The 15,144-nt window shown below is 41.3% G+C and overlaps 1 protein-coding gene across 7 annotated transcripts in view; it reads right to left on the bottom strand.

Annotated features, from left to right (window-relative positions):
- Nucleotides 1-194: 194 nt before the first annotated feature.
- The window catches only part of Atxn2 (ataxin 2), a 118,810-nt gene continuing 103,860 nt past the window's right edge, over nucleotides 195-15,144 (bottom strand). For 3 of the 7 annotated variants that reach the window (XM_029570610.1, XM_008847525.2, XM_017801754.2), the window contains exons 20-24: nucleotides 11,813-11,866; nucleotides 4,721-4,866; nucleotides 3,789-4,016; nucleotides 1,667-1,835; nucleotides 195-819 (exon numbers count right to left, since the gene is read on the bottom strand). In XM_029570610.1, coding sequence (XP_029426470.1) covers nucleotides 791-819; nucleotides 1,667-1,835; nucleotides 3,789-4,016; nucleotides 4,721-4,866; nucleotides 11,813-11,866 — 626 coding nt within the window. In that variant the 3' untranslated portion in view covers nucleotides 195-790. The remainder of the gene's footprint in view (nucleotides 820-1,666; nucleotides 1,836-3,788; nucleotides 4,017-4,720; nucleotides 4,867-11,812; nucleotides 11,867-15,144) is intronic. The other 4 variants (XM_029570607.1, XM_029570608.1, XM_029570606.1 and 1 more) reach the window with 3 other exon arrangements.

The raw sequence follows: 15,144 nt of genomic DNA, 5'->3' as shown, positions 1-15,144 counted from the left end.
TGACTGTTAATCCACCAGAAAGGGAATCTCAGTCTTGGCTTTTTATAGGTACCTTGAGCCAGAACTAAAGGTGAAGAAGAAAAGTCATTGGACCAGTACCTTCCAGGAGACTGGAGCAGCACACCCTGCCCACCTGCCCTGGCGTCTGCCTCCCACAGCAGTAGGAGCCGACACAAACACACACTAATTGGGTATCAGTTTTTAAAACTTTTTTTATTTTTTATTTATTTTTTTTTTAGTTTTTATTTTATATTATCTACAAAGTAAAAGTTTTCCCTTAACTTAAAAGTTGGACCACTGTAGACAGTGATCGCCTCATCAAACTTGATTTATAAATAATGACCCGTCAGTTTGACGGTAAGAATTACTGAACTTGTCAAGTTTAGTAAAAGGGCGTTCCGAGTCTTGATTTTTTTTTTTTTTTTTTAAAAGCAGTAATAGCAGCAAGAATCACTCTTGTTACTTCTTTTGCTAGCTGATGTGTTCATGACTTTCAAGGACCATTAAAAAATAAATAACTTCCAGTTTCAGCAAGCAGAGTTGGGGTACTTGCGGGACTCTGACACAGCATATGGAATTATGGAACAGCCCACAAGTTCCTAAATGCCTCTACTCGTCCAAAGTATCTTCCACTGCAAGTGAACTGTTAGCATTCCTATCAGATGTTACAAGAAATCAACATAGCTTTTTAAAAACAAAGTAAGTGAAGTTCTAGTTTTCTGTGCTTCCAGTTGGTAGAAGCAGTAGAAGGGAGGAGGGAATTTGGCCTTTCGGTTCCTCCAGGGCAGCCTTACAACTGCTGTTGGTGGTGGGCTTGTACTGTAAAAAAGAAAAGTGGCTATTTAAACAGAACACTGGCACCACTACCCACCAGCCTAGTGTCTGCAGCACACAACTGTTAACTACTCTTGTGCTAGCTGAGTAAGACTGGAGGTTTAATGCACTACCCCCCCTTCCCAGCTGCAGCCACAGGGGCGGAGGGGCGGGGAGGAGATGGGGGCATCAGGGTGGGGGTAGGGAAGAACAAATCAGTCAGACGTAAAACCACTTCAGATACAAGTCCCAGACTCGTTTCTCTTGGGGTAGGAGCAGAGGTCTTCATATCCCCCTCCCCCCAAAACTTAGCCAAGCACCAGTATTGCTTTCAGAGTCACAGGTGAGACTGAGGTATTGCCACAGCAGCCATTCAGTACAAGACATCATGGGCGTTCTCCTGTATCAGGGCACAGGCTGGGGCTGACACTATACTCAAACCAGTCCGCACACAGCATGTGTTCATCAATGTTCTTCAAGCTACAATCAAACTCGGCCATGGGCATAACCCCCCACATATCAGTCTGTTTGGGACTCAGGAAGGAACACACTTGCCCTGTCCAGCCTGTCATACATAACCAGGAAGGCCAACTGAGTCCTCGGCATGCATCAGCTACCCAGAATGAGGCTGCTGCTTCTCAAGCCAACCCTGATACCAGCAGAACACACAAAGACTCAGCTCTGGAGGCCTTGGGCCCAGATGCTGCCTAATCATCACAATCCCTCCTATGCACACTTGGATGGGCCTCGCTACTCAGATTCAGGGCATGAAGCACTGACCCTGCCTGTCATTCTACCTTTTCGAATAGAATGCTTGGGGTGCCCCGGCGGCCCCTGCACACACACGCCTCACCTGAAGGGTGCGTCATATAGGGGAAATGCGCTGTTGTCGAGACTGGAATGGGCTGTAGTGCACTTTGAGCGAGAGCGGCCTGGGGACCGCCGGGTGGCTGTGTCGTCATTAGCATCATTGGCGCATGGGCAGTTGGATGAGAAGGAACCATTCCTGACTGTACATGAGCCTGAAACAGAGAGCTCTTTTACGCATACAGGCAACATCTCCGTCTTAAACAACATGTCAACTGTTCCTTTCATTTGGCTGGGACTCAGGAAGGGACAAGATGGGCCTCAGAGCCTTTTGGTTTTTCTCTGGGACCACTCCCTGGGTCACGTATTGGCAGATCCTGTGGGGCAGGGGAGGGGCAGCAACAAGTGAGCCTGGGGAAAGTCAGGCCTCGGTGTCCTACTTGCCAACATGTCTGATCACTGATTGCTACTGAACGAGGGCAAGGTCTTCACCAAGAACAGGCCCCTGATTGGGGGGAGGGAGGCTTTTTCAGCTTGCTATGGCATGAGGCCATACACAAAGAACATCCTTTTCCAGTAAGAAAGCAGCTAACAAAAACCTATGCAGGGGACTCCCTCCCCAGCTCCCTTGGAAGCTTTCTGCCCCTCCCAGTCATGATGGATTCACTAGACAAAGTGAAGCAGCACTTGGACTCCCTTCACTTTAAAAGCTCTGCTGATAGAGCAGGAGACCACCTCAGTTAATGGCTCCAGTGAGATGGGAAGAAGTAATCTGAAGTTAATCTGGTCCAGACCTGTGCCACCGTACCAAGTAGTAGCAGCAAGTTCAAGTTAGAAAGGTGTTGTTGGTCAGCCAGTAAGCTGGGCCAACCAGCTCTGCAGGGAGTGGGCAGACCAGGAAGAGCCTGTTTCCTACTGCCCATACCGCATACTGCTCTAGATCATCAACCTCAAAACACTCATACTCACACATTCAAATGGACCCAGAGCATATTTGGGCTTTTAACTATTTCTGCACAAAAAGACCAGTGAGGTTTTTAGTGACCCTATCTTACATGTAGGTTCACAAACCTACTTAGCCACCAGCCTCTGCGAGACACTTCAAGACCCCAGCTCTGATGTCAATCCAACAAAGCACACTGCCCACATTGACCAAACTGGCACCCCTCCCGACTGACCAACCAATGACCGTCCTATAGAGACCCTCACCTCTTTGGGGAAGGATACCTAGTGACAAACTAGTCTTCTGCAAGAGACCCAACTACATCGCACCTCTAGCCCACACCTTGCCAGAACCTTTCTAGCATACTATGTGACAGGAAATAGAATTCATTCAGTAACTCACATAGGTGAGACCCACCTCAGAAAGCTGTTAAAAAAGTAACAGACATCTGATGCAGCCACTTCACTCTAACATCCCCAGGGAGGGCTTCTCCTTTAGGATAGCACCTCCTCAGGAATACAACTTGCCCTGGCCTTGGGCTGCCCTGTATGTAGTCAGCAACCACACCTGTCAACCTCAGATTTTACACTAGAAGTGAGCTCCAAAATGCTTAGGGCTGATCTCAAGACATGAATCCCTGGAGCATCCAGTTACACTGCATCGAAGTACAAGGCCAAAGTTCTCTCAAGTAAGCACAACACATGATCACAGCAGATGGAGGGATAACCAGGAAAACTACTACAGACATTTCTCAGGAATTCACGTGACTAACATTCAAGCTAACAGGCCCAGCACAGTTGCATCAGAGGACTGAGAACCAATGAAGGCCTGCCTACCTACCTGCTAACCTTGCCTGGCTCCTCTTCCTCTTCCTCTCTCTGTAGTGTGTGTGTGTGTGTGTGTGTGTGTGTACTGTTTATATGCATACACATATACACAAAGTAGTGAAACTATAGAGACAGCAAAGCAGACACGGAAAGGAAAGGACCGGGGTACATTCCAGACTCAGAGATAGTTTTAAGGTCTTGGCTAGGAAACAGTAAATGACTGACCAGTCACAATTTCACTGAGGGCCAGATCACATACTGAGCAGGGAAAGGGAGACAGGCAAATGGCACCACACACAGGGTTTCCTGGCATGGGGAGCAATTGGCTCCCTGCTGCTTATCTGACAACCATGGTACCCTATGTGGCCTTCATAGAGGATCGGCTAATGCTGGATTACCTGAGGTACGTGGGCCATATGGGGTGGATTGGTATACGCCGGCTGAACATGAGAAGGATGGATGGTAAAGACGGTCTGTTGTGCTGTTGGGAAACTATTCTGTGGCGACTGTGTATTCGAGGCAGGTGTCATGGAAGGTGGGGTTGGTGCCAGACCCGCATGATAAATGGCAGACTGCTGTTGTGGACTGGCCAGATGAAGAGCCTGGGTGGCCTGGTGCTGATGGTGCTGCAAAGTAATGGAAAAACTTCTTAACTGAGAAACAGTTGGGTCTACATACATACATAAAAGCAGGCTCCCCTAGCACCCAGGGAAGTACAGGAGGGATGGGGCTACTTCCTATCCAGAAATTCTTTTCTGGAGTGCTCAAGCCCAAGTCTCAGCCTGGCAGTCCGAACCAAGCACAGGTCAAACAAGATTTATGCCCCAAGGAATTGAGAAAATGACAAAACGAACAACAACAACAAAAAACCCTAACTGCCTCTACTAGTAAAGCTAAAGAAGCTAACAGAAAAACAACACTGTCACATAAGCTTTAAGAATCAAAGTCCCCCAGCCAGGTGTGGTGGCAAACACCTTTAATTCCAGCAGAGGTAGGTGGATCTCTATGAGTTCAAGGCCAGCCTGGTCTACATAATGAGTACCAGGCCAGCTGTGCTATAGGGAGACCCTGTCTCAAAAAGACCCCCACCCCCCAAAAAGAATGGAAGTCCCAAGTGTTTGCTTTATGCTCTATCATGCCCTTTATGTTAAGTCAGCTTTTCTGCATTAATGTTTCTAACACTTATTCAATCACCTTAGGGTATAGTACATCATATGACCTTTTGAAGGCCAGCCCCCTGCAGAAGCTACACTATACATTCTGATCATGTGGAACCTGGCAGTGTTCAGGGACAAGGAAGCAGCTATGTGCAGACCATATTTTTCCTTACCTGAACAGGACTGGGTGCAGGATGACTTCCACCATGCTGGCTTTGCTGCTGTCCAGTGGGGGTAGCCGAAGGCTGAGGATGGGGAGTATGTGGGTGCAGGGTAGCATTAGGATGGGCATACTGCTGAGCAAGGGAGCCCGTGGAAACTATAGGAAAAGGAAAAGGAATGTGTACAATTGACCTGTAGTGGTGACTATTGCCAGTCTACTATGCCTCATTGGCTGCACCTTCCCAACCCTACAATGTAACTCATGCCACTAACATTCTCTAAGGCCATTTAAACCATTCCATCTTGAATTTTGGCATTTGGTTCACATGCTATAGCTATATACATTATATTAACATTGAGACAGTGTGAGCTAATTTACTCAAACAGTCCCTGGTTTCTGGCACAAGCACTTGACAGCACAGGCAGAAACAACTTGAATAATTGTACTGATACACAAGAAGACACAGTTGCAGTCTCTCAAAGCCATCATCTGACTACCCTCACCACACTACTGTTCTGGAGCTGCTACAGTGTTCCAGTATGCACATTGGTGGGGCCAGGAGAGCGCTGTGCTGACTGGAGCAAGGGCAAGGCCAGTGGCATCTCAGCTAATCACAACACCCCCTCACCACTGTTCGCTACTGAGGATCTTGAATAATGCCGGAGATGAAATTAAACACCCCAGCCCATTGGATAGAATAACTTCAAAGGAAACATGATAGGCCCATTAAAAATGCAGTCATAAAGACAAAGACCCAGAGCCAACTCTATGCATTTCATTAGGTACCCAATCTTGGGATGAGTGAGTACTGTGGCTCCAAAAAACAGCAATTTGAGAATTGAAAGCCCAGGAAGATGTCTCCACTGCTCTCAGTGACCATGGACAGCTCATGGGTACAAACTTAACCTCATGGCAGTGATCACAGAATGGACTGGCCTCAAGGCAGACAGAGGTCTATCCTGCTCTCAAGCAATGAGCCCTATAATCCCTTCAAAGTCAAGCCTACACACAGAAATGATGCCAAAACACTTTTCATGTTCTTCAGATAAAGTATTAGCAAACACAGAAAGGGTGGTAGAGAAGCAAACATACTTAGGGGTCAGCATCAAGGCTGCCAAGAGTGGCCAGCAGAGAGGACTCTGGCTGTACACCAACTCAGTAGCATAGAGAGTTACACACAGGAAGCAGTCCTGAAATGTGTGAGAACGTAGAGCACTCCAGCTCCAACAATATGGTCTCTAATAGTGAATACATCTCTGAGAGAGCAGAACAGGCAGAACGCCAGAGCTGGCATTCTTATGCATCCACTGTTGAGGCCACAGCAGGCACTAATATTCCCTGGTACCCAGTTTGGACTGAACAAGGCAGTTCTATTTAGGCACTGTTAAAGAATCAACATACATGATAACACGTAACAAGGAAACTGCAGCAGCAGAATCTCTGAATATTTTTGAGGGTAGTAACTCTTTTCTGGGAACCTGGTAGAACAGTCTCTTTTAACTCACCAGCTTATTTTTAAAAGCCACCCTATCACACTACTTAAGGTTGCTTTTCTTTTTGGAACATGGTCTCATGTAGCCAAGGCTACTGCATAGTGATGATTGGGCCAGATGCCTTATTTCTAAACCACATGCATTAAAACCCCAACTATTTATTATAAATATTTTATTTGTAGCAATACTAAATCTGACCAAGGGAAAGCAATTTTCAAATTCTGTTTAAGGTGTTTCACAGAGGCCTGTGAGATGACTCAATAGCTAAAAGTACTTGCAGCCTGAACACAGAGCTCGATCCCCAGGACCCATATGATGGAAGGAGAGAACTGATACCTGCAAATTGTCCTCTGATTTCCACACTCAACCTCCACACGTGCTGTGGTATACACATACACATACACATACACACACACACACACACATATGTCACACACACACACACACACACACACACACACACACACACACACACGCAAAATAAATAAATGTAAAGAAAAAAGATTGGGCAAAGAATTTCAAGTGTTTTAAAATTTTATTTTAAATTTCTTTCTAAGAAAAATATTCAGAATTTTAAAAAGCAAAAAAATGAGGTTAAGGGGCTAGAGAGATGGCTCAGCAGTCTAAGAGCACTGACTGCTCTTGCAGAGGACCCAGGTTCGATTCCCAGAACCCACATGGCGGCTACGAACCATCCTTAACTCCAGTTCCAGGGGAATCCGAAGCCCTCTTCTGATCTCTGCAGCATTGCACGACACGGGTGCACTGACATACATGCAGGCAATACACTCATACACATAAAATAAAAATAATAAAATATATTTTTAAAAAATGAGGTTAATATGACTCACTGGCAGAGTGCTTTATCTAGTATAAGATCCTGTCATAAGATCATATGGGCAGAGTCCCAGGAGCTTGTAAGACTGTTTCCATATGGTCGTGCACCTCCTTCCCTGGCTCTTACAATCTTTCCACCCCCTCTTCTGAGATGGTCTCTGAGCGCTGGGTGGGTAAAGTTTAATATAGGAGTCCTGTCCAAGGACCAGCAATCTGCAGACTCTTAATCTCTATGTTTTGGCCATGTGTGACCTTTTGTGTTCCTGTCCCTCTGCTGCAAGAGAGATCTGAGGAAACATTGGCAGCTGATTACTGCTAAGTGAGGAAGAGCTGATCTTAAAACAAGAGACTCTATATAGGATGACTAGACCTCAGTGGATGGACTTGCATAGGAGAACATCTGGAGACACTGATTTGACATACTGGGCCTTAATACAGATGACAGAGTATATGGGTTCCAGTGAGGAGGTTGTGGGGTATGCCAGTGGGGACAGGGGAATATGGATGATTAAGATTCTTTGAGATAGCCTGTATAAAATACACAAAAATTCAATTAAAAAAAAAAAAGAAAGAAAGAAAAGGAAAAGAAAAAAAGGTCCTGGGTTCCTCCATGCCGCAGAACCAAAAACAAAAACAAAAACTCCAATGCAAACAAATAACAGCAAACAATAATCTCCAAGAGAAACTCTAGGGCTAGAGAGATGACTCAGTGGTTAAGAGCACCTGCTATTCTTCCAAAGGATCTAATTTTGGTTCCCAGAACGCAAGTCAGGTGGCACACAACTGTCTGCAACTCCTGCTCCAGGGGATCTGACTCCCTCTTCTGGCCTCCACAATAACTTGTGCACATGTAGAATACAGACTCATAAATAAAAATAAATCTTAGGGGCTGGAGAGATGGCTCAGTGGTTAAGAAAACTGGTTTTTCTTACAGAAGACACAGGTTCAAATCCCAGCAACTACATGGCAGCTATCAACTGTCCTAACTCCAGTTCCTGGGGATCCAACAGCCTCTTCTGTCCTCTGCCGGCATTGCACGACATGGGTGCACTTACCTACGTGCAGGCAATACACGCATATACATAAAATAAAAATAATAAATATGTTTAAAAAAAAAAATCTTGCCGGGCATGGTGGCGCATGCCTTTAATCCCAGCACTCAGGAGGCACAGGCAGGCGGATCTCTGTGAGTTCAAGGCCAGCCTGGTCTACATAGGGAGTTCCAGGACAGCTGGGACTATGGGCAGACCCTGTCTCAAAAAAGAACAACAACAACAACAAAAATATATAGATCTTAAAAAAACTAAACTAAACTAAACTAACAACAAACAAAAAAACCCTGCCAGGTGTAGTGGTGCACACCTTTAGTCCCAGCATTTGGGAGGCAGAGGCAGGCGGAGCTCTGTGAATTTGAGGCTAGTCTGGTCTACACAGTGAGTCAAGGCCAGCTGGGGCTACCCCATCTCAAAAATAACAACAAAACCCCCAAACAGACAAAACCCAACCCTCTAACAAATCCTGCATCACTTTTACCCATGAAAACATGGCTATTACAATGAGAATGATTATATCCATGAAGTCCACACTGTAGCCCAGGTTGACCTGGAACCTACCATCCTCCTTGCCTTCTCTTCCAAGTGGAACTTACTCTGTTAATACCAACTATCTCTACTATTCACTCAGTTACTTTTTTGGTGCTGGTGATTAAAGCCAGTACCTCTTTCATGCGAAGTACACATTCTACTACTGAGCTATATCCCTAACTTATTTTAACACTAATAATTAATTAGAGGCAGTATCTCATGTAGTCCAAGTTAAATCCAAATTTGCTATGTAGTGGAGAATGAACTTCTGATTTTCCTGACTCAGCTTCCACATGCTAGAATTACAGTGTATGCTATCATGCACAGCTTTTAAAACATTTTTTTTTAATATAAAATCCTCTCATGTTGCCAAAACTGGCCCCAAATTCTTAGACTCAACTGATCCTCCTGCTTCACCCTCTCAAATAGGTAAGGCACATCATCATACCCAGCTTTTACTATGCACTTAATTAAAAAAATACATAAATATTATTGTTGGGGGAATTGTGTGGGATGCCCCACATTGTGGAGGTTAGAGGACAACTTTGTGAAAATTATCTCCTTCCACCTTTATGTGGATTCTGGGGCTCAAGCCTGGGTGGCCAGGCTTATGTGACAAATGTCTTTTTACCCATTGAGCTATCTTACTGACTCCATTATGCATTTTAAAAAACCATCGCTGCAGTGTAAGTTTATTAATTATCTAAGGCTATAAACTGAGTATTTCATCTACAGCTGACCTACATGCACAGCACTAATACTTCAAGGAACTCATACTAGGTCAATCTTCATAGACTTTGCTTACAAAAATCCAAAACAGAAACAAAGCCCACCCTCCTTCTACCTAAATACCAGTGAACTACAAATCACTATTGAAAATAAAAATAAAAGATGTAATGAAGACATCATAAGCTTTAAATAACATTTTAAGGAGGTTTAGTTAGAACCATTTTCATCTTCTAGCTCAAAAGGTTTGTAACAAGTACTTCATCCAACAACTTTCTTCCTCCTTGAATGCAAAAGTGAGTAATTGGGACAAATGTGAACTTTAAGGCTAATTAAAAGAAAAACAAAGAAACAAACAAACAAACATTTTTGGTTCCTTGAAAGGCAAGTTAAGAATGACACAAAGTGGGAAGAAGGAAATTAAAGAAACAGGGTAGGGAGACACAGTTGAAAAAGGAGAGAGAGACAAAACAGCAGAAATTAAGAAAGAGTAGAGAGAGAGAGACAGGGTTTCAGGAAAGTATACAATTAAACTGTTTTTGCTAAACCTATTTTAACTACCAATTCAAGAGAAGTTAAAAATAACGTGAATTTTCTTTGAAGTTCTGAATTGGCTATTCAACAATCACACAACTATTTATGAAACTTAAGTAGCCTATATAAAATTTGGATTAGGTAAAAACAAAGTAGTGTTTCTTTGGGCTCAACTCTGTCTAGAAGTTTCCCATTCAAAGTGCTTCTTGACATAAATATTTAAAATTCCAAATTATGTTATTGGTAAATCTTTTTAACATGAACCACATTCCAAAAGCAGTTTCTTAAACTATGATGTTAATGGAAGCAAATTCAGTCCATTGGGTTACATGTTTAATTTGTAAATAGGTTTTGTCATTTTTGACCTTGGATGCACAAGTCATGAGCAATCACCAGCATCATAAAACTTTGAAAATAAGCAAAACAAAATCTTCCAACTTTCAAATTTCAATGTTAAATTTAGAAAAGGGGATGTGACTCAAAGTTGAACATTTTAAAAGGGCAATAAAAAGACAACTTAACCAAACCATGGCAAAACACCAGCAAACTAGGGGCAAAATAATGTGGCAAATAAAATCCTAAAACAGCCCAACAGATTCCTTGCATGCTAATATTCCCTTAAGGAGGAAGCTGTGCTAAGGCTATTAGTGCTTAAGAGGTAATGACTAAGGATCCTTTAGCTACTTTTCAGGAAAATGACTGTGTAACTACTAACAGAAGACAGTAAGATGGTGAGGATAACTCCATTTGAGACCTCTCAAACTTGTGTACTTAAAAAATCTTACATTTTAGTTACAGATATAGTTTCCCTTTAAAATTATGCATACACAGAGCAAGACTCCTTATTAAAGGGCATCTATTAAAGGACTTAATTTGTTAACATATCCTAGACCCGTAATAAAATAGCTTATTTTTGGATACCAAGGCATGACATAATTAATGAAAATTTAAGGTCAAAATGCTTTCTAAATTCTAAATCTGACTTTTAGCAGAGTCAACCACTGACGTCATTCCAAATAATTCAAAATGTAGTCCCTAATTGAAGAAAATTATTCCTTAATGTTCTTTACAATGAACATTTCACACAAAGTGACACACATTAAGCAATATAAAGTTCTAAAGGGTCTCCATTAACTAGTACCCATCCTAGCTTACCAAAGTCCATAACCTGTCTGATTTTAAAATATTGCCCTACAAATACAGAAAACTAATCTAAGAAGTTTGCTTAGGGAAGACAGTCCAATCCAGACCTCACACTGTGGGGTATAGAGAGAGGCCTGTGCTGTCAGAGGCTACCTCCTGAAGGCACTTTCCTGCTGAAGGAAAAGACATCTTGAATGTATCTGCTATCTGAATATTTTAAGCTTCTATTCATGCACAGACAGACCAGACAGAAATGTTTCCCCAAATACCTCATCTAGCCTATGCCATCAGAAATCCCAGTAAGGATACATTTCTTCCCTGGCAGAATACTAAAAAAAAAAATAAAAAAATAAAAAAAATCTAGTGTTTTATATGGTATGGCATAAAATAGTATTAGCTGTTGCTCTGAACAAGGAATATATAAAGCATTTCTCAAATAGTTAATGTTTGCTTGGTATGCAAAAATTAATTCTTGAAACAACTTATTTTTTAAGTCCAGCTGTCTTAAGCTGGGCCTTTTTTCTTCTAGGAAAACTCTGAATTATACATAAATATACAGAATTCTTTTACCTTTTATTGGGGGTTGGTACAGGGGATTGAACCCAGAACCTTGTGCATGCTAGGCAAGCATTCTACCAGAGTTATATCCCCAGCCCAGACATGCATACTTTGGATGATTTTGTCTGGCATAAGGAAAATACTATTCAACAAGTCAGCTCCCTTAACATGTATTCTTTAAAAGTGTTCTACTGTGTAATAAAAATTAGTATAAAAAACCCAACTCACTGGCAAAGTAGAAAGAAGGGCTTGTCTCCTTGTTGTAGGGTAATTTGGGGCATGCTGAATTTGGGAAATAGAAAGGTAAATTAGCCTCGAGATGTGCATTTCCTAATTTTCTGGAAAGGTTGACATATTTAGTAATCTCTTTATACTCATTCATAATTCTTACTTTACAAGAGATAACCAGCACTTTAAACACTGCTACAGGATTTTAAAAGCTGGTAAGACTGAACCAGAAGACACTTTTCATCTGTACTGAAGTAACAAGTTCCACATGCTGACTGGCTTAAACAAAAAGGATATAAGTATTATCTGATAAAAAACCATTAACTGATAAAAAGACCAACGTGGCATTCCATCAGACAACCTTGACATACGGGATGTACCAGATAAAGCAGTATTTAAGCAAATTCATGAGACTTTTCTACAGCAACAAAAAATGTTATAGGCTGCTGGTAGTGAATCCAAAAGTTTATAAATATAAAAATATAAACATAAGTATTATGCTATTTATGAAAATGCATCTGCACAAAGGAGGTACTGTGTATGTGTTTAAGGAAACCTAGAGGAATACTAATCAACATTAACAGGTGAATGATAGGCAGAAAGATAGTGGTAATTTTTATTTCTTTTTGCTTATTGTATTTAGAAAAATACAGCTGATATATAAAAAGAATGCCCATCTACCACTTCTGGCTGACTCATTAGAAGCAGCTTTATCATGGTTTCTGAAAGTAAAATCATCTCTCTGATACCAACTTAGGCAGGTCATAAGACCTTCTTAGGAGGGCAGAGGCAATGAGATGAGGTTGGTAACAGAAGTTCTTTCTTAGAATACAAAGCAGAAAGTTAAAAATTATGAAGAAAATATACATCCCCTGAATGAACGATTTATAGGTTTAGCAATCTGTTAGCATACTTATTAACTGTATCAAAAATATAAAAACTACCATTATACAGCCGTCACTAGCAGTCCTCTATATCCTGAAGGTCTCTACTTTTACTGTATCATTAATAACCAACCTAAATTGATATAAAAATGACACCAACATCTGAAGGCAGAGCATTAAATTTTTTAAATTTTAGATAGGCTGTAACCTAGAAGTAAACATGATTCATGTATTGCATTTTGAGGGAGAGTATATAAAATGTATATTGTTCAAGGAGATGAATATAAAATTAGCATTTCTGCACAATAATTTTAAAGTACTATTTATATTCAACATAACTGAACCATGAAAGAGATAAAATAATTTAAATTACTGATAAAGTAATGAAGAATTTGCTGTGGCAGATAGTATAATGGTTTATGACTGCAAAACCATAAAACAATTCATTTCCTACTGTGCTTTGTAGGACCTGGACTACAAAGGAGAACCCTGATGAGCAGCAAGAAGCATAGTACCTGCACAGCATCGCCCAACCTCCTCAACCTCTCCCAGCCTCCAGAGCAGAAGGGCTCTGCAATGGCCCTGGCGCCAGGGCTCAGGAGCATGACATACAAGTGGTGATTCTCTAAAAGCAATGGAAATTTTAGCTCAAAAGCTTCAGATCTTATTCCAATGGGTGTATGCCAGAAAACAGGAGGAAAGAAATGTTTTTTTCCACTTGTTAAATCATGATGTAGTCACCAGAAATGTCTAAACAATCATAATGAACTTTTCACCTAAGCCTTTACCAAACTGGAAAATTGCTGAAATGTATATAGGTTGCAGGAAAGCCAGCAAGATGAATCAATGAAGGCTTTCCACACATAGACTTAGTTCTGGGGAAGACAACTAAATACAAGCTGAAAGAGACATCATAATGAAAATAATAAACCAGCCTGAGACTGTATTTATCAATCTGATTACAGAGCAACTTTTTAATTTTTTTTTCTTTTTGAGATACAGACTTGCTAGGTTTGCCAGGCTGGACTCAGAACCCATGATCCTCCTTTTCTCCTGGCGTCCCCAGAGCTAAAATTTACAGGCATGCATCACCATGGCAGGCCAAGAGATGGACTTCTTGAAATATTATTCTTGAAATAATATTCATAACAAATAATCGTAAAGACTTAAGTGATATTATGTTAAGGGCAGACATCAGTTATTTTATACAGGCAGATGACTTTCATGCTGTGTAACTCCAACTATTGATGAACCTTGTGACAGGAGTACACCTGATGAGAAAGCACACATAGGATGACAGATGCAGAAAGACCATCTCTGGCTGTCCAATCCTAGTCTTTCAAGCAGCCTGCATGTTACAATGATGAAATATTTCTCCAAGACCGATCAAGGGAGTGTTGGCCAAAAGTCTATAAATCCAACACGCCTTATATATGTTCATTTAGGCATCAAAATAAAGAAAATATTTACAATCTTGATCATTCCAAAATCCAAATTTATCTCCAACTTCAAAAAAAGTTGAAATGTCACTAGGAAAAATAATTATGATGTTAGTTTTATTCTTAATGTTTCTGAGAATTCCTGTGTTGCCATTTAAAAGCTGGTACTGATTCAAGGTGTATCGTTAAAAAACATACTATAAGGCAGTCCATCAATTCTATATATAAGTGGAAATTCAATTTCCTATGCTAATAATACATTATTTTAGTACTTTAAACAGCTAGCTGCTCAGCTGACCTACACAGATTCTCTGGCCATACTATTAAGATGGATCATTTCTTGAAATTATTCTTACATAACACTACTTATATACAAAGGGAGTCTCACTTTCATTTTATCATTATTCTTCTTTTTCTTTGAGACAATCTTATGTAGCCAAAGATCACCTTCAGCTCATGATCCTCCTGCCTCCACCTCTTGAGTGCTGGATTATAGGCTCGGGTCACCATGTCCAGTGAAAAATTTTGGTCTTTTTGTTTTGTTTTTGAAAGCTGGAACAAGCTATGTAGCCCTGGATGGGATGATACTCATGAGTGATCTTCTTACCTCTGTTTCCAGAGTGCTGGGGCTACAGGCTTGTGCCACCATACCCAGCTTTGTATATTGATATTTAAAAGGTCTAGGATAGATCCAAGAGTTGGTAGTACAACACTTATTCAGCATGTGCAAGGCCCTGGCTTCTATCCCTGGTACCAAGAAAGAAATCAAATATACCTAATACTATACAATTTCAACCTCTTACAATGAAGTGGGATGCAGATACATAGTATCATAATAAATAAAGATGAAAATATCCATTAAGCCTGGAGAGGAAAGATAAAGGAGCACATTTTCATTTCCATAGAGTGCTTCTATCTTCACTATGGTAAACACTTTTTTTCAAGTTTTGGGCAGGATAAACCAAATGATACTAGGGAGGAAGAGAAAGAAGGTACCTTTCTCCCTCAA

The sequence above is a fragment of the Nannospalax galili genome, unplaced genomic scaffold (assembly GCF_000622305.1).
Source record: "Nannospalax galili isolate Female #2095 unplaced genomic scaffold, S.galili_v1.0 scaffold120, whole genome shotgun sequence".
Classification (NCBI taxonomy): Eukaryota; Metazoa; Chordata; class Mammalia; order Rodentia; family Spalacidae; genus Nannospalax; species Nannospalax galili.
This window is presented reverse-complemented; position numbering and strand designations above follow the sequence as displayed.